The sequence below is a fragment of the Astyanax mexicanus genome, chromosome 11 (assembly GCF_023375975.1).
Source record: "Astyanax mexicanus isolate ESR-SI-001 chromosome 11, AstMex3_surface, whole genome shotgun sequence".
In the NCBI taxonomy this organism is placed as follows: Eukaryota; Metazoa; Chordata; class Actinopteri; order Characiformes; family Acestrorhamphidae; genus Astyanax; species Astyanax mexicanus.
In genome coordinates, this window is record NC_064418.1 from 8,527,628 (window position 1) to 8,546,677 (window position 19,050).

General features: G+C 37.4%; 2 protein-coding genes across 3 annotated transcripts in view; one reads left to right on the forward strand and one right to left on the reverse strand.

The window, feature by feature from the left end:
- Positions 1–4,713, reverse strand: part of pdia5 (protein disulfide isomerase family A, member 5) — an 81,445-nt gene extending 76,732 nt beyond the window's left edge. Inside the window, exon 1 of the mRNA XM_022680524.2 lies at positions 4,621–4,713. Coding sequence (XP_022536245.1) covers positions 4,621–4,689 — 69 coding nt within the window. The 5' untranslated portion in view covers positions 4,690–4,713. The remainder of the gene's footprint in view (positions 1–4,620) is intronic.
- Positions 4,714–8,797: 4,084 nt separating this feature from the next.
- sema5ba (sema domain, seven thrombospondin repeats (type 1 and type 1-like), transmembrane domain (TM) and short cytoplasmic domain, (semaphorin) 5Ba) overlaps positions 8,798–19,050 on the forward strand; it is a 202,990-nt gene continuing 192,737 nt past the window's right edge. For both annotated transcript variants that reach the window (XM_007227920.4, XM_049484739.1), the window contains exon 1: positions 8,798–8,947. The gene's annotated coding sequence lies outside the window, so the exon portion shown is untranslated. The remainder of the gene's footprint in view (positions 8,948–19,050) is intronic.

Below are 19,050 nucleotides of genomic sequence, written 5' to 3' on the forward strand. Positions count from 1 at the left end.
AAAGAACAACTTGCCAACTGTGAAGTATGGGGTTGACTTATGCTTTGGGGTTATGATGCTGCCAGTTACACTGGAAATATCGATTGCATTAAACCAAAAACTTTTTTCAAACCTTTACAAACGCCACACAGATGTTACAATAGGTTTTAAGAAAAAAAAAAGACATCATAATAGGGGTGGGCGATATAGCTCTAAAATAATATCACGATATTTCAGGGTATTTTTGCGATAACGATATACTTGGCGATATAGGAAAACTAAAATAATTCATTCATTTCAGTAATATAGTATAATAGTATAACAGAATAATCATAATGTGGCAAAATAAATAATATAGCATAAAATAATATAATGCCGCAAATAATATTGCATGCATATAAACTGCAAACTAAAACAATTATACAATAAATACACTTAAAGCTTCACAGTAAATAATAAACTACTTTTAAGACAGAACCACCCTATTATCACGATATGGATTTTTAATATCATGATATTTCTGTGTCACGATATATTGTATACGATATAATATTGCCCACCCCTACATCATAATTATCAAATTATCGAACTAGTGAAGTCAATTTATTGTTCGATAAATTGATAATGGAATTGTCATGACAGCCCAATGGGGTGGCTTGGAAATGCCATGTATAAGTTTTGAGGTGTTATTTTGTCAGTAATAAACACTGGAAAGCTATCTCTTGGCAAGGCAACACAAATTAGTTATTATTATAGAGTTATTATCGAGAAAGGCCTGATAGAGTACCAGATGACAAAAATCACATCCATGTTTAATGCAGGAAGCCATGTCTCTAAAACTTGGCAAAAGTTCAAAGGACACAATACAAGTTTCTGTCCTACACTGATAAATGTACTGTACTTTGGCCAAGGGTGCCTAAAGTTTTACATCAAACAGTAAATTTAATTAATCAGGCCCACAAATATTCAGCCCATTAATGTATTTTGCACAGTAGTGCACACATTTCCTCCAGTCTCAGGAAAAAATAGTCATGTCACTTCCACTTAATCAGTGGTAGAAGCTCCAGAGTGATCCTCTGTACCTCCTGTTCCACTGCCGTGATAAATCTGCTTACTGAGTGGCATCCCGTTTTCAGTTTTAAGGGCCGTACTGATTCAGCACAAACAGGCCCACTTTTTCTCCCTCAAACTCCCTTCATTTCTCTCTGATTAATGAGGCAGACAACTCTGATATGAAAGAGGGGGTCAGCCCAGCTTCCATTAAAGCAAACTGCAAATAATTCACAACCACTATTACAGGATGGGCTCTAGGGCTGGGGGGAAATTTTCGATTCTTTGATTCAAATGTGGATGATTCTAAATCGTTTCACAGACGCTCGATTTCAGATTTGGCAACATGTACCACAGCTACGCATTTTGTGTAACGAGCAGCATTTCGTTTTCCTAGTATGCTTTTACAATTCCATGTTCTAATGTACATATATCGTTTATTCACGCACTTCCCTAATGTTCTCCCAAATTTATCTGTGAGAGTGTGTTCACTCTTACGGTTGTTCTGTTTTCTATGCAGATCTATCTCTCGGCTGTTTAATTGTTTAGTAGCTACCTGAAGCACTTTATTTTATATCATAACATTTTAAACACCTTCTTGTTTCTGTTTGTTTCCATTACCCTAACAACACCAATTCTTGATTTTTGCATTAATCATTTAATTAACTGAAATAATTTTGCTTTTTTAAGTCGATAGAAATAGTGTTAAAGAGTCTATTAAATAGCTTTATGATTAATTATGGTTATTACTGATACTTTACTTTGAAAATATTAAGGAGTCACACAACGAGGAAAAAGAAATCCTCTGTGGAAGAAAAAGATGCATCAGCATGCTCAATAATTGGTTTAGAATCATTCTATTTTGCATCACAGTCTCTGAATCGCAACATAATTGAATCATAAGGTGCCTGTAGATTCACACATCTAATGAGCTCTGCTTCAGTCAGTGTGATTCAGAGCAGAGTTCTGAAAGAGGACTGGACTGGAAGAGAGTTTGGTGGTGGTCCGGGTTCCAGGCTGTGCTGCTCCTGCCTGAGACACTGATGTAGCCAGCGGGACACGTGTGGATCTGAGCAGTCGTAGTTGTACACTGTACCCACTGTGCTTGAGGGAGGGAGGAAGGCAGGGAGGGGGTGGGTCTCTCAATCCAGATTAAGAGATTTTAAAAATTGCTTTGACAAGCAGGAGCACTGGAGGCATCCACTGGCACATACCCGAGCACAGAGGAGTTCCTGCTAATCTCCCCCGCCCAACCACACTACAACTTCCCCACAGCTCCAGCAGCACCTTTGTTTGCAGTGGCAGCCGCAAAACAGGATGTGTGTGGGGGGGGGGGGGCTCCTGGAGAATAACCGCTTATTGACGTGGCAAGACGTCAAGTTATTACAGTAGCCTTTATTATTTACAGTGGCCTGAGTACTGTTTCTTTAAGTACCAAGGCTTAAGGAATGCATAAATATCTGGCAACCGAAATAATTTGACTGAAAATAGAAAAAAAAAAAAATTGGTGTTTGTCTTTTTGTACTTTATTTAATTTAATTTTATTTAAGTCATATTGTGCATTGTTGGTATGTCTGCTAGAATAATACAATACCCATTGTTAAAAAAAATCTAAATTAATTACAATTCTGTAATGGCAAGATACATTTACTCAATTTTATTGAATTATTCACTGGTGAAAAAATAACAAACTGGGAACAAAACAGGCTCAGTATTCATTATTCAGAATTCTGACAAATGTTTGTTTATGAGTGACAATTTGTATTTTTTATTTTTTACAATGGTGCATATTTATGCTTGATTAGTGGTTTTGCTCAATTTAACAAAATCAACCAAAATAATTGTTTAAATTAAAAGCATTAATATTAAATAAAGCTTAAAAATGCTGTTTGTTAGGGCTGGGCGTTATGGCCCTAAAATAATATCACAATATTTTAAAACACTACAAATTTAATGTAAACCTTCAAAAATCTGTGTTTCTTTTTAACATTATTCGGCCAAATGTTTCATTTTGTTTGAGTCAAAAGTTTTTTTTATTCGGCTTCATCCCTAACCAAGACTTGATAAAAGTCTAAAAGAGGAGCAGAGCACTTTACACTATAACAGACGGCACTGTTAGCTAATGAATGAGCTCTGAAGGCCAAGGCTGTTTTAATGAAAAGAAGCAGGCAGTTTCTTCTTGCACAATCCAGTCACAAAATTGTCAATCTAGACAGTGTCCACACCCACTGTGGAGTTCAGGACTAGGTGAGGAAACTGTAGTAAATGTATATAGTACAGTAACAGTCATGATTAGGATCAGTAGGGTTACCACAGTCAGACACATGACCAGGGTGTGACTAACCACATGTAGGTTGGTTGGTATGACATGGCTCTTGAACAATGATAAGAAAGAGAAAGTTTGTAAATGAACTAAAAGTATACTTAAAAAGTGCAATAACACCAATAACATTTAAAAATTAAAATGGTTGCTAAGTTGTTTAGGTCTGAGGATTGTGAAGATTGGTTGGTGTGCTGTTGCTTTGGTCTACCAAGTGGTTGCTAAGGAGTTGGTAGGCAGTTGCCATGGAAACACCAGGTGGTTGCTAAGTTGCAATGGTTTACTAAGAGGTTGTTAGGTGTTAGGTTGTTGCTAAACTTTTCTAAGGTTGCTAATTTTTAGCTAATCTGTTGCCAAGTAAAACGGTTAATCGTATCAGTTCAAGGTCTGTTTAAGCACATCATCTGAAACGTCTCTATTGGATCTACTTGGGTACCTGGAATTTCATGATTCTAGCTCTAGCTAATTTGTGAACAGTTATAGAACAGTTTGATTTTTTTGACAAAGGTTTGAGGACAATTTTGAACAGGTTTCTATGGAACAAATGAGAGTGGAAAACGTCTGTTGGGCGAAAACCATACCAAAAAAATGGTCAAAAGGCACAGGCAAGTCAATCAGGTATAGGTATTTCGATATTACAAATTTTTGGTCAGATTTGTGGCAAGAAGAAAACAATTACGAAGAACAGCTTGAAAGTTGTTTTTCCCAAGCCAACTTAAGCCAACTTGATAATTAAAAGCTCTATGTCGGTTCTACTTTCTAGTGTGCGCAGAAAACGAGGCCATACAGAACCATTAACTAGATATAACCTAGCGTTGAAACCAAAGCACTGCCACAGTTCATTCATACACACACACACACACACACACCCACACACACACACACACACACACACACACACACAAACACACACACACAAACACACACACACACACACACACACACACACACACACACACACACACACACACACACACACACACACCAAACGCTCCAACAGGCACACAGTAACCCGCCTACATGCACTTTAAACAGGAGACACGGGATTCTGCAGCTCTTCGCGGAGGAGTGGATGGTCAGGAGCTGAACTTCAGCTCCTCAGAGCTCCTCTCTGTATCTGTAAGCCTGTCAACTTTCAGCTGCTGCTGCTACTGGAGCTCCAGCCCCGCGGACTCTCACCGCGAGCGGGCAGAAAACCGAACCCCCCCACAACCCGCGCACCCCTCCGCACAGCCCCCGCGCCCCGGCCCGGTCCGGTCCGCGCGACTCACCAGCAGTAAGAAGAAGAAGAAGAGCTGCATTTCTCTCCTGCGGCTCCCGCAGCGACTCCAAGAAGCCATGATGCCGCTGCCACGTCTGGCTGCGCAGGCGCACTGCGCTCTTCCCAATCCCGAGGAGAGCGCAGTGGATCCTAGGAAATGTAGTTCACAAACTGTAGTCTATTTAATACAATACAGTCCAGTCCCATTCAGTTCAATTCGCCTTTATCGGAACGACTGTATTTTATTAATAAAGTTTCCACAGCACATACATTTTATAAAAATAAAACATAGAACCCGAACATATCTGTGAGATTCATCTGTGATAATAGTGATGGCAGAAATAAAATACAAATAAATAAATAGAAACATAACTGCAAAACTACAATTAAAAACACACATTTCTGACAAAATGGTGCCCAGTTTTCTTTTCACTTCTTCAGTTAATTTAATAGAGATTTGGAGGCAAGGATGGACTTCCTGTTTTTTTCTCACGGTCTCTCCTCCCACTCCCATTTTTCTTTCTCTTCTACACACGTACTGTATATATTTATTTTCTGTGGACTTTTTAATAAGACATAATATGCATGTATTGTCCTTAAGGCACACATGTTCTGTACTACTACACTTGAAAGAAAATAAATAAATAAATAAAGTTAAAAAATAATTTGATAAATCAATAAATAAAATGTATTGTTGTATTTACAGTTATATCACTTTTCCATGTATGTCATTTTGTGCCAAAAGTTTAATAAACTGAGCGTCGGAAATGGATAAAAAATGTCAATTTTCAAAGCCTTAGTCTGTAGTAAAACAGTGCTAAAACAAATAGTGTTACTGCACTCCCTACACACAGCACATTCACATCATAATAACTAGAAAAAGAGACAGAAACACAGAGAACTCTGTAAGTATAAAAAAATAGCCTTTACTTTAGAGAAATTACAGATAAAGCCTTAGAGCGGTGAGTTTCCTACACCTTTAAAAGACTCTGTTCATGGTTAGTGTTGTAAGTAAATAACTCTCTCTCAGAGTTGAATTAGTTTAGACTCCTCCCACACTCCTCCGCAGCCAGAGAGAAAAAGCGGGAAGCCATTTTCTTGAGCGGTTTGAAGTCCAATAAGGTAATAAAATACATTTTAATACTAATTTAATAGAATATTCTGTTGTTAATATAAATGTTAGCAATTGTGCAGTATCTAGACAGGAACTACACATAGTAAATATATTGTATGTTTTGTTGAAATACTAAGTTAGCTGATGTCTGTCTAACTATCCTTGACTAGCTTAGCTTTTCTGTCAGGCGCCATTTTAAAGTAACGTTATATTAAATTACAATACATGAAGCTGACTTTTTAAGCTAACTAGCAGTATTGTGTTAAACCACTCTTTTTAGAATAGTTTTTAATTTAATAACAAATAAAATGTGGCTTTGAGGCTAAAATCTTAAATTTCCCATTCCACCTCAAATGTAATTTGGCTAACATTACCTACCTAGCAAGCTAGCTAGTTAGCTTAGCTTTTCTGTCAAACACCTTTTTAAAGTATATTAAATTACAACACATGAAGCTGTTTTTTATGCTAACTAACTAGCAGTATTTTGGTAAACCACATTATTTTTGTAATTGTTCTTAATTTATTAACAAATAGTAGCTGTGGGGATAAAATGTTTATTTTTTTATGTCATTTGACTGGCTATCTAAGTTAGGTTAGCTTAGTTAACTTACCTAGCTAATTAACTAGCTAGTTAAGCTTAAATTACAGCCAGGTGGAGCAGATTGTGCCATTTTAGATTGACAATCCAATCCGAGGAGCTACTTTTTTGGCATTGTGCATTCGGTCTTAAGTGGAAACTACCAACATGAAGTGATTGGTACTTTTTAAGGATGAAAATTAATCAAACAAGGCCCTTTTTTTATTTAGCATGGCTAGTTAAAATAATCCAGCTTTTTCTATTTGAATCAAAAAATCATATATAGTATGTTAAGCAGATCTATCCAACTGACTGCACTGTAGGTGCTGAGACTCTGTAGTCTAAGTAGGGGTAGGTGTGAAGATGAGAACACTAAGTGGTGAAAAGATGAGAAGGCATGTAATAACCTGCACGGAACCGGCACCAGCTATAAGCAGAGCAGGCATTTACCCAAAGTGTCCGTCCTGACAGGGGCCTGCACATTTTTCTTAATGTGCCTTTTAACACAAAAACAATGCATCAGCTGTTTGTGCACTGAATGATAAAATCAGCAGGTAACATGATTTATTTCAGTTCATTTATTTACCAGATTAATTAAAAGATACTGAGAGTGCTGATCAGGTTCACAGAGAGGGCAGACTTTAAATAATGTTGCCTAGGGCCCCCTATAGTTTAGAGCTGGCACTTCCTTTCAGTCACAGGTCTAAACAAGTCTGCTACGTGTAATTACACAGTCTACTCTATTAAAGCTCATTACATAGTGCAGGTGTTCTTCTACACATTCAGACACAAACAGCCTCTGATCTCTGTTATCATTATCATTAATAAAATGATTGTTTGAGAATACTGTAACCCCAACATTCCCTAAAGGAGATATTCAGCATATGAGTTATATCCATTTTAATGGATTATGAGCATTACATAGGTCTGTGTAGTGACTACAGTGAAGTATTGTTTTTGTTTTCAGGCGAGGTTTTGTTTTATTCAGAATTCTTCACAGTGGTAATGGGAAACAGACACCTAATGGCATTTAAAAGCCTTTTCAAGGTTACAGAAAGTCATTACGTGAATGAATTAATCATGAACATTAATACCTAATGCCTGATTGTATTAAATGGGTGCTTGGGATTGTCTTAAAGGTTTAAATTGTTCAAATAAACTACAATTATAAGCTATATATAAGGTCACTATAAGGTACAGTATCTCACAAAAGTGAGTACACCCTTCACATTTTTTGTGAATATTTTATTATATCTTTTAATAGGACAACACTGTTAATATGACACTTTGAAACAATATAAAAGTACTCAGTGTACACCTGACAGTATATCAGTGTAAATTTGCTGTACCTTCAAAATAACTCAACACACAGCCATTCATGTATAAACAGCTGTTATTGAAATAGTAGCCTGCTTTGTAATATATGAATTTAATGCTGTTTTTTTCTGCAAAAACTGTTGACTATATGAATATTAATTAAATAATTACTCTATTGTAATTAGTCTACTGTGCCTGTTTTACCTTTTTTCAGCCAATTGAAACATCCTTTCTTTCCAATAATACCAATAAAAGCTTATCCATCAAAATCATAACCATCAAATTTCTTTTAAATATTGAACCAGATAAATTTAAACAAGTGAGTTTGTTGGCCCTGCCCTCATTGGGTAAGTTTAATTGCCCACCCCTGCTCTACACTAATCACACTGTTGCCTCTAAATGTGAGCAGCAGTGATTCACAAACCCCAAACAGTAATTCAAGAGCTTCTTAGATTATAGGGGCACACTATCTGAACAAACCGAAGTAGAACATTCAAATAAACCGGTCTAAAGATGGAGGATTGTTTAAACGGAGGTTTGTAGAAGGAGCAGGGTATGCGGTGTAGTTGAGCTGGGGTGAGAGAAGTGAAAGTTGATGGTGATTGGGAATATTTTGTTCACAACTGTTGACTTAATGAATATTGTTTAAATAGGTACATGATATTTTCACTATTTTTTTCAGCAAATTATAACTCTTAATCTTTCCAATAACACTAATAATAGCTTATCCATCAAAATCAACACCATATAATTTTATTTTTCATTTTGAACCAGGTAAAATTGAAATGGATCTGTTGGCCCTGCCCTCGTTGGGTAACTTTAATTGCCCACCCCTGCTCTACACTAATCACACTTTTCCCTCTGAATGTGAGCAGCAGTGATTCACAAACCCCAAACAGTTAATCAAGAGCTTCATAGATTATAGGAATAGACTATCGAGCAGAGGCAGAGGGGTGGATGATCCGAACAAACCGAAGCAAAACGTTCAAACTGAGGCAAATAAACCGTTTTAATAGGAGAAGGGTCGTTTATGTGGAGGTTAAAGTGTGTAGAAGAAACAGAGCACGTGGTGTAGTTGAGCTGGTGTGAAAGAAGTGTGAGTTGATGGTGATTGGGAGTTTGTCCCCCCCCCTCGTGTGGGAGTTTCAGCGGTCCGTGTAGTATCCCGAGCTGAGCGCGCACGGCGCAGTGAGCAGCTGCAGGTCTGTCGGTGAGAGCCGCCGCCACCGCCGCTCGCGCTCGTAATATAACAGGGATAACAGCAGCAGCACGCGCCGGTCCTCGGACCCGCAGCACACGGGGTTCACCCGCACGCACAGACCGCTAAAGGTAAAACTGAATGCTTTAATACAGTATAATAAAGAGAATCATACAGAGAGCAGTAAACCTGGTGATAGAGCTGCTGCTCTAGGAGCGTTTGGGTGCCTGCTAGTTTGCTACTTTTCTCTGAACTTGTATCTTCAGCATTTGAGCTGCTGCTTGTGATGTGCTGCTGCTGGAAGCTGCTGTTTTATCTGTTAAACATGTCATATACTGTAACTACAGCGATTTAATAAAAAGAAAAGCTATTTAAAATAAAAACAGGGGAAAATTAAGTGTTTTTTTTGTGAAGGTGTGAAGATGCTGTTTTTTTCACACATGGCTTTGTTGTTGCACAGTTTGTTCTGTTGGACAGATTGTTGTTTTTATGTTTAGGTTGTTGTTTGTTTTATATCAAATATAATAACTAAACGCTTTTTCCTTCTCGTTTTAATGCATCTGAGCTGCTGCTATTCTCGGCTTCTTCTGCTGCTGCTAAAAGCTGCTGCTCTTCTTTATATGGATGTTCTAGCTGTTAAACATGTGTGCTATACTGTAACTACAGTGTTTTAATAAACAGAAAAGACATTGAGATTAAAATGTATGAAGAACAAAGGATCACGTGTTTTTGGTTTGTTTGTGAAGGTGTGAAGATGTTGCTGCTTCTTCCACACATGGCTTTGTTTCTGCACACTTTGTTCGGTTGGACAGATTGTTGTTTTTATGTTTAGGTTATTGTTTGTTTCATATTATTCTTCAACAAATAATAACTACACGTTTTTCCCTTTAGTTTTAATTCATTTGAGATGCTGCTGTTCTTTTCTTCTGCTGCTTCTGATCTTCTTTATATGGATGTTTTACTTGTTAAACATGTGTGCTGTACTGTAATTACCGTGTTTTAATGAAAAGAAAAGGCATTTACATTAAAATCAGGGGGAAATTAAGTGTTTTTATTTTGTTTGTGAAGGTGTGAAGGTGCTGCTTTCTCCACACATGGCTTTGTTGTTGCACAGTTCGTTCTGTTGGACATGCATGTGTGTTTATATGTAGGTTATTGTTTGTTTTCTCCACAAATATTAGCAAAACGCTTGTTCCCTTCATTTTTTCCCTTTTTGTTGGATTTTTTTAATGTCTTTGTATTCTGATATTTGTTTTAAAAATGAAATTCTCCCATTTTTGCTCCATTTCTCTCTCCATTCTGTTCCCTTTATATAATACTTATAATTTGCTTTAGTTTAGCTAACTAGATCCCAATCTAACAAATCCAGAGAAGAGTATAAGTCAGAGAGTGTGTTAGACCAATCAGGGTTTCTTCTTCTTTGTTTTTGAGCCCTATAGTTACAGATTTACTTGCAACTCATGTTCAGTTCAGTTCAGTCAGTTCAGGAATCATCATCCGTTCTGTTCACCTTTTATAAACTGATTTCTAATTAAGATAATCTATTGTTTTATTTAGTCTTCTAATCACTGGATAATCAATGTAAATAAAGTTGTATTATGTGTTGAATTTTGTGTTTAAGTAAACATAGATTTGAACTTGAACTGTGTGATTCTTAGCAAGGCGTGATGTGTGAACAGAGTTGAGAGACTTTCCAGTAGGGCTGGACATTGCACTGATTTCTTGATTTAATTAGATTTTCTCAATTTATTTAGGGATGAATCAGTTGCAATTACGAGTATTAGTTGAATTTGAATAGAGAACTATAGGAAAATAAGGTTGTAAATATACCTATGAGCAACATATTACAGCATTTGTGTCAGTGTTTACATGAGGAATTAACTCAAAGCAGGTGCACTTCTTCTGCATTTTTTTATTATTTTTTTAGTACGGCTTTGTTTTTGACCTAAACTGGCTGATTTATAGATCAGACTCTATATCAGTCTAAATCAATCAATATTTGATTATTCAAGTGCGTTGGATTGATTTGAGTGGGAAAATGTGTGTTTTTTTTTTAACCCAGCCTTTCTTTTTCAGTGTTATTTTCAATAACATGCTCCATGTGCTTCTTTTTGTAGCCTATTATCCTGTATAAACCTGTGTAAACCAGTCATACAGCCTGCTATAGTATGCTGGTATATTGCCATTAAATTATTACATTTTAGTGACAACCGGGGCATTTACATCTGCATATGATTCTCGATATATACATATTTATAAGGATCATTATTTTTAATTGTTGAATTGTTGAATTGTAGTCCTGTTTTGAATTCTAAGGTTTTACAAGCCTGATCTATTAGTATGTTGAGCACAGGTTGAGCAGGTGCATGCTTTGAAAATAAGAAATAGCTGGCCCTGGTAGTGTTTGAATAGATGGTATTTTTCCTTTAATAGACTGAATGCACAGTACTAGCATTGTTAGTATATAGTGTTTGACGAAATATTTTACATATTATAACATTTATATTTACATTTAAGATTTAAAAAATGCAGTAAATTTGGTGCTAGTCATGGTAGACAGTTTATGCCATCTGATAACAAAGGCAGCAGCCTGTATATTATGCTGTTAATATTTTCTCACTGTTTTGCTGCAGAGTAAAGACAGCTCACAGCTGCCTGTTAGCATTTTTCACTTGTTCGTCTATTTTTCTCTGCATTTTATGTATTTAAATGATCATTATCTCAATGAATCCACAAGTCCTTTGTGAACAACAGTTGAAAAACAAACAATGCCAGGGATGCTTAAGAACACCCAGCATCCCCAGCAGTCTGCAGCAGTAGGGGGCACTGTTGAGTAGTTTTTGATGGCTGAAAGACAGAGGCTGAAGTGGAGTTGAAGTTCAACCCCAGTGTACTATAGCAGAGACATGAGCTCTCATCATGTGAATCACTGTGTGCACACATTAGACAGACGAACAGTCTGCAGCGGGCTGTCTGCGTCTATTAATAATGACTGTCTGGTCATTACAAGTGTCAAGGAAGAAGATGATTTCTAGGAGAACACATGTACATAGCAGCTTGGTCAAGGCAGCTGACCTGCATTACCTGTGCGCTGAGTATTCTACAGCCCAGGTCCGGTTATTGCTCATCTCTAATGCAACATGGTGCAGGTCTGCCCTAAAATAACAAAATACCAAACCTTTTGATCTTCCTCTACCCACTCTTCCACTCTTCTTAACCGCAAAGCTAAGCTCATTGTCTTTCATTTAAGTGAAAGGCAGCACCGAGGGGAATCTGCTGAAGTAGCCAAAGAAGTGTTGCTTTTCTCTGTCGAGGGGATTCGGAGGAAACTAGGGTAACCTATCTAAAACCTGAGTGCTCATTTACACTTCACATATTTCAATATATCAATATTTATGTAGCCTCGTTCACAGAGCAAACGAGTGGATGCTGATGATGTGGTAACAGACTTGAGTCAGTCTTCAGTTTCTTTAACAGCAGTGGTGGGCAATATGACTATTATAAGTAGTAGTATACCGCATTTTTCACACTGAAAGGCGCACTATCAATAAACGTCTATTTTCTGGTCTATTTTCATACATAAGGCACACCAGATTATAGGGTACATTGTATGCGACACTAGTAAAGAACAGCGGTGTCACCATGTTTTCCTTCTAAATCAGCAGGTCTTACCACTGGGGTGAGCTAAGCTAATTAAATAAAACTGTAATTCTTAAAAAAAAGAGAGTCAAACGAGTGCTGTATGTTAATGCACACAAATGTTTCTGCTGTTTATTTGGTGAGTGAAGTGCTTCCATTTATTCACAGTAAGCTTAAATTTCCAGATTTCTGCTAAAGATGGAGCATTGGCGAAATTAGTTAGCGGGTTATCCCAGGTAGCTGATATAGTCTGATATACTCAACTCTGAAAGGCAACAGAGCTAGCGATAAGTGCAGTTAGCAGCTAATGTTTATACTGCTGAAGAACTTCACTGAAACTCCTGTATAACGCTGTACTTTAATGAAGTAGCTTTACTGCTCTTTACAACCTGACTGGTAAAATTTATGCATAAGGCGCACTGCATTATAAGGCGAACTGACGGTTTTTGGCAAAATTAAAGAGCTTTAAGTGCACCTTATAGTGCAAAAAAATATGGTAACTGCACAGATAATGTTTAAATGTGAAAGGTTCTGATTTTTACTCAGTAAATGTGTAGTCTGTTACGTTTGTGCACTTTCGGTCGAAGTGTGAATTGAGTGAGTTAGCAGCCTCTAACCTTCTCCTATTACGTTTCTGTCCCCAGCACTTTGTGTAGAGCATTTCACCTAATAACTAGTTGACACTGAAATCCAGAGTCGACAATGTTTTATAACAGACATTGTTGATTATGTTGATTTGATCATTGCAGTCCTATCTGATGGGCATCCATGATGTCTACTGATTGGCATTCTTTTGTGTGATACTGTACGTCAAGTGGAATCGTTTTCTTTGAAACTCACGGGGAAGGATGCAAGTAATCAACATCCGTCTATTAGAAGTGGCTCATACGCACACACCTTTATTGGTTTCTGAGCTGATTGTCTTTATTGCTCTCTCTCTCTCTCTCTCTCTCTCTCTCTCTCTCTCTCTCTTTTTCTGTTTCCCTGTCAGTAGTGCTCGCCCGCAGCGCGTTGGCAATATCCGAAGGGAAGAAAAGTAATAACCTCTTGGAGGGCTTTGTAATCGTGTTATGACTCATTCTTGGGGGGGCTGAAATATCACAATAGATTGCCATCAGTCATATGCAAGAGCCTGTATACAAGCCTATTGTTTGTATGTTTGCATTTAAGGCAGCCTGTTAACATTTCTCTCAACCACAAGTTTAGATGTGTCTGACAAAAGTATTAATATTCATACAGTGCACCAACCCCCCAATCTGTGCATGCATGTGCCAGTTGATTCATGTGTTTTGCTTGTTTTGCGTGTTTTGCTTGCTTCGAGGGGGCCTCTCTTTCACATGTAAAACAGGTCTTCTTTCATCTGTAATGAACTTATGAGGGCTCTCATCAGCTTGAAATGCAAAACTATTTAAAGGTTTCTTTAAAGAGGAACCTTAAACCTTATTTTTTAAATTGATAGCTGAATGTGTTCTTTTGAATTTGTGAAACATAGCAGTTCTGCTAAAACATTTTATAAGCACTCTTAAACTTAATAAAAAGCTTTTATTGCAGTCATTGATGCCTCTGCAGCACACTCTCAGGTTTAACTGTGCTATGTAGGTAAAGATGATGTTTCAGTCTACTTTGGTACAACTATCTGCATCTCACCACTATCAGAGGCACACTGCTCAGCCCAATCAGCTCTCTCTTCTGCCTCGCGCCTAAACCCATACATCACCCAGTGACCCCCCCAAACTATTCCTCCCATTTGAGCATTTCTTAAATTTGAGCTTAGGATAGAGTCAGCTAAAATCAAGGGGTTCATTTACCCTTTAAAAGCTTCCCTAAAACCATGAAACGTGATGTAACCCCCATGCCTTCCTCTTTCCTGGGTATCTGGGGAGCTTTAAAGGACTCCACAATATCCACAGTAACCTAGCAGGACCCCGCTAGGCCACCAAATCACTCGATATGTCCGTAAATAATTTCTGCTCATTAATAAAAAAACGCAGCAAGTGAAGACTCGCTGGCCCTCATCAAAGTTGTAATGGCCCATATTTAAAATGCCTCTCCTGAATTATTTCTAACGCTCAGACATCAATCGAGAGCCGACAATGACAATGAAAGTTTAATGGAGAGGAACTTGATCTGAACGGCAGCAGACGTGACTGCATGGAAACGACAGCCGCCGCCGTCGCTGCCTTTAGCTCTTCCTCTGCCCTTCCTCTCCTGGAGTCATCCAAGAAGTTTAAGAGAAGGAAGTTCACAGCACACAGCACAGAGCAGGCGGCGACATGCAGCCAGACAGACGAGATAAAGTTCTCTCTGAACAGCTTTAAAAACTCTTAGAGGTCCATCCAGACTCGCAGCCGAGCCCACGTTCCCAAACTTCAAGTCAAGCCACTGCAGATGTGTTAGTCAGTGTTGCTGCAGGGACTTTTATGTGCTGTAGCTTTGAACGGGGCTGACGTTGTTAATCATGATCTCAGTATACGGGCCGCTGGCATATCACGAAACATTGCAGTATGCAAATAAGAAATGCAACAAATCAAAGGAATTTCCATATTCATTCCATAACTGTTTGTTTTTTTATGGTAGATCATGATGTGGGTTTTTTTTACTGTACAGTGCAGTTCACTCCAGGCCTTGTCCTTCTTCTCTTGTACTAACAAACTCTATTCCTACTTGAGAAGACATTATAGTTGATGTTGGAACATTTGCTGTGTGGATTTGTTTGCATTTAGCCATGTGAAGTATCTGATAGAGCACTTTCACTCCAAGGAAAAAAAAGTTCCATTCCTCCACAGCCCAAACTCAATGGCCCAAAATCAGGGTCTTTATTACCTCTATAGCCTGTGACACTGATTTGACTAAACTCAAATTGTATGTGATTATATTTGACCAAGATTTAGGAAAATTGTGGCTGCAATTTTCCTGCAGCACTAGTGGCACTTTAGGGACCGTATGAAAAATACCAGACAAAATGATTAGTGTATAACTCTCTATTTAAATGTGTATCTTTCTCATATTGTGACTTCATGATGACAAAACACTGGTATGATATATATGTCCATATCTGCATTTTGTGGTTATTTAAAATCTTTAGTTTCTGAATCAGGTTCTCTGATTTTGCTATTTATAGGTATATGTTTGAGTAAAATTGTTGTTTTATTCTATAAACTATGGACATTTCTCCCAATTTTTGGACAAAAAATATCGTCATTTAGAGCATTTATGTGCAGAAATGAGAAATGGCTGAAATAACAAAAAAGATGCAGAGCTTTTCAGACCTCAAATAATGCAAAGAAAACAAGTTTATAATCATAAAGTTTTAAGAGTTCAGAAATCAGTATTTGGTGGAATAACCCTGGTTTTTAATCACAGTTTTCATGCATCTTGGCATGTTCTCCTCCACCAGTCTTACACACTGCTTTTGGATAACTTTATGCCTGGTGGGAATAAGGTTGTGCGTATTGGAGCAAAAGAGAAAAAAACTGCTGATGGATGTGATGTCCACTACATTTCTTTAGATTTAGGAAACATATAACTGAATAAAAAAATGATACATAGAATTTGGAGTAGGAATCATAGCATTCTTTTGTACCTTACCTTTTGTACTGTGGTTTTAAAAGTGAAACACAGTATTTGGGAGGGTCCCTGAGTAACCTGAGGCTTTACCCTCACTCGTTGGAAGGGGGTGTGGTGAAAGGGAGAGGTGAAACCAGGGGCATGTCTAAGTCCAGGGTATTGAGCTACAGCCCTGATGTTTTTTTAAATATATAGAGCCATGGATCCTTATAGAGTTTAAAATCATGTTCTTCACACACTGCTTACTTTATTAGGATACTTAAATAGCATTAAACAACTTCAGCATACAGAATACAGCAAAATGAAAGAGCAATATAGTAAATTATCATGCTCTCTCTGTGAGGCTTAACATCACTAGAGACTTGAGTAAAAGTACTCTACAAGTCCTCTATCAAAAAGTGACTTGAGTAGAAGTTAGTAGAAGTACTAAAGTATTCAACATTTTTTGTATCTAAGTATTGCAATTAGTTTTTTGTAAAATGTATCTTTTTGTGCTTGTCAATAGTATGTTTGAAAAACTGGATTCGAGCCAGCGATCTCCCGATCATAGTAACAGCACTTAGCCCAAGATCAGGTCCAGTTTGTGAACATTTCTATTATCTATTTGTTGCATTCCTCAATTCCCAAATTACGCCTGCATTCTTTGCATCACAGAAATCAATGGGCCTTACGATAACAACACGCCAATGTGCCATTTGCTCTTATTTAGGGCCTCATTACTGTTTATAGGAAATATTAATCTGTTGCTAATATCTGACACATAAACAGTTGTCTTGATCAGCATCCCAGAGAGATGTAAAATTTTTAAACACTGTACATTTAAATTAACAGTAATATGAGCAAATGTTTTTGGTTTCAGTTTCAAATAACAGTAAAATTGATCTAGGCAAAGTCAACACATTCAAGCCAAAAAATGTAAAAATGTTAATTTCGATTTTTTTTTACTCAATATTACCAATAGTAATAAATGTATTTTTTGTTTTAAAGAGTCGCTCATGCTTAAAAATAAAAAAAGATGTGACTTTAGCAATGTACGACTACTTACATAGCATTTTCAAAACCTTCAAAAGAAACTCTAGAACTTTAAGGAAGTCCTTCAGCTTGGTGCAAATGGTTGTTCTGGGTGATAAAAGTAACCCTTGTTATTTTGCTGTGACGCAAGATGTGGTAAAGATGGACTAGCTGTTCTTTTGGCATGAACGTCACACAGTCTTTTGTTTGGCTTTGTTATGGCAGTGCAGATGGCCCGGCTAGGTGGGAGGAATTGAATGTTTCTCGAGCATTTCAGGGGTTCGATTTCAGGGGGAAAATCAAGCTGTACACTAAAAATAACAAGGTGGGAGGAGATTGAATGATTGTCTGGATCCACTGGGTTGGACGGGGCAGGGCCGGGTATTGTTTATGAGTGTGCAGCAGTGTGAAGCGCGGTGTGGATGGATGACTGCGCGCTCCTCAGTCTGTGAAATGCGATCTACGATATGACTGAGCTGCTCACTGTCTGCAGCCTTATTTAATACTTGATGTGACTGAAGGAGCTCAATTTGTCTGGAGTCTTATCATGTTCCTGTGTGTTTCTCTTTTGTCAGCTTGTCTCAAAAACAGCCAACAGCAGAAATAGAAACAATTAAACTCTGAAATGGATAATTATGTCTTATGTATTATTGTCATGGACCTCGTGTTGTACCAATCAAGCAAAAGCAGCTGCTCGCAGTTCTCACTGTCTTTGTTGAGCTAAAATTTATGCAGTGGTGGTTTAAGGCTTCTGATAGAAGCATGAGTTACTGACGTGTGTTGGATGTTGAATGTACGCTGAGTACAGTTTTTGTCACCATTTTTTACACCATTGAAAACAACAGCTGCTTTTACGTTATGTCTGTAAACGTGATGAATGCAATAATAGCAGTGATCTTTCAAAATTACATATTTTTCAAAGTGAATTACAATTAAGGTTTTTAGACAGACTATTAGATATTTTCTCAGTTTCAGATTGTGTTGACATGTAAGCAAATGCAAATAAGACCAATTGGCTTGTTTTTGTTCTTTATTTAAATGTAATTTACTATTTACAGGAATGTAAATATCCAGGCTTTATAACTGATACTGGAAACTGAAAATGAGGCCTGTCACAAATATGATTTAATCACAGATATTTTGGTTATTTTCCACAGTTGTGTCATTAGTTTCACATTTTATGTTTGCATTACAACAAACAAAATGTAAATTATGCACATTATCATCCATTTTGCTCTGCTTAGACTAATACATATAAATAAAAGTAAACAGAAAGCAGAAAATGTGTTTACTGAGAGATGCCAAAAGTGTAGACTTGTGTCTTTTTTCTAGGGCAACAGCAAGTAAAGGTAGTTTAAAGGGCTACAGGCAGGCTAGTCCAGTACCTGTATCCTATTCTTTCACAGCCATGTCTTTGTAATGTGTGCAGCATGTGGTTTTGCATTGTCTTTTTGAAAAACAATGCATAGGCGTACTTAAAAAAAGAATTTTCATAAAGATGGATTTTAGTATACTTTCTAAATTGCTAAATTACAGTAATACTGCATCACACACAGACCCCTCAAGGGGTTGCTGACAGTAGCCTGCCATCCAGGTTAGTCATTCCTACAACCTGCAAAATATGTAACTTTAGCCATCATTAAGTAGAGTTATCCATCAGGAAACCATTAAAAATGGAGAAATGAAGATTTTCAATACCCTCTAACATGCCTTAAAATAGCCCTGATCACAGACATGTATTGACTGATTTTGGACTTGTTGCTGATAACAGTCTGTATGGTCCTTTTCATCTTTGGTCTGGAGCTCATATCAAACACGCATTTGGGTTTTTTATCTATATACATATATAAACAACAAAACAGTGGTAATTAACACTTTAGGATAGAACAGAAATTGTGTGGGGGTAAAACTTGGTTTATATTTCTGTAGGAAGGACTTGAATCATTAATAATCTGACCACAATATTGTGTTTTAGCTGTGTGATCCCAGATACCTCCAAGCCCAGAGACACTTTTGG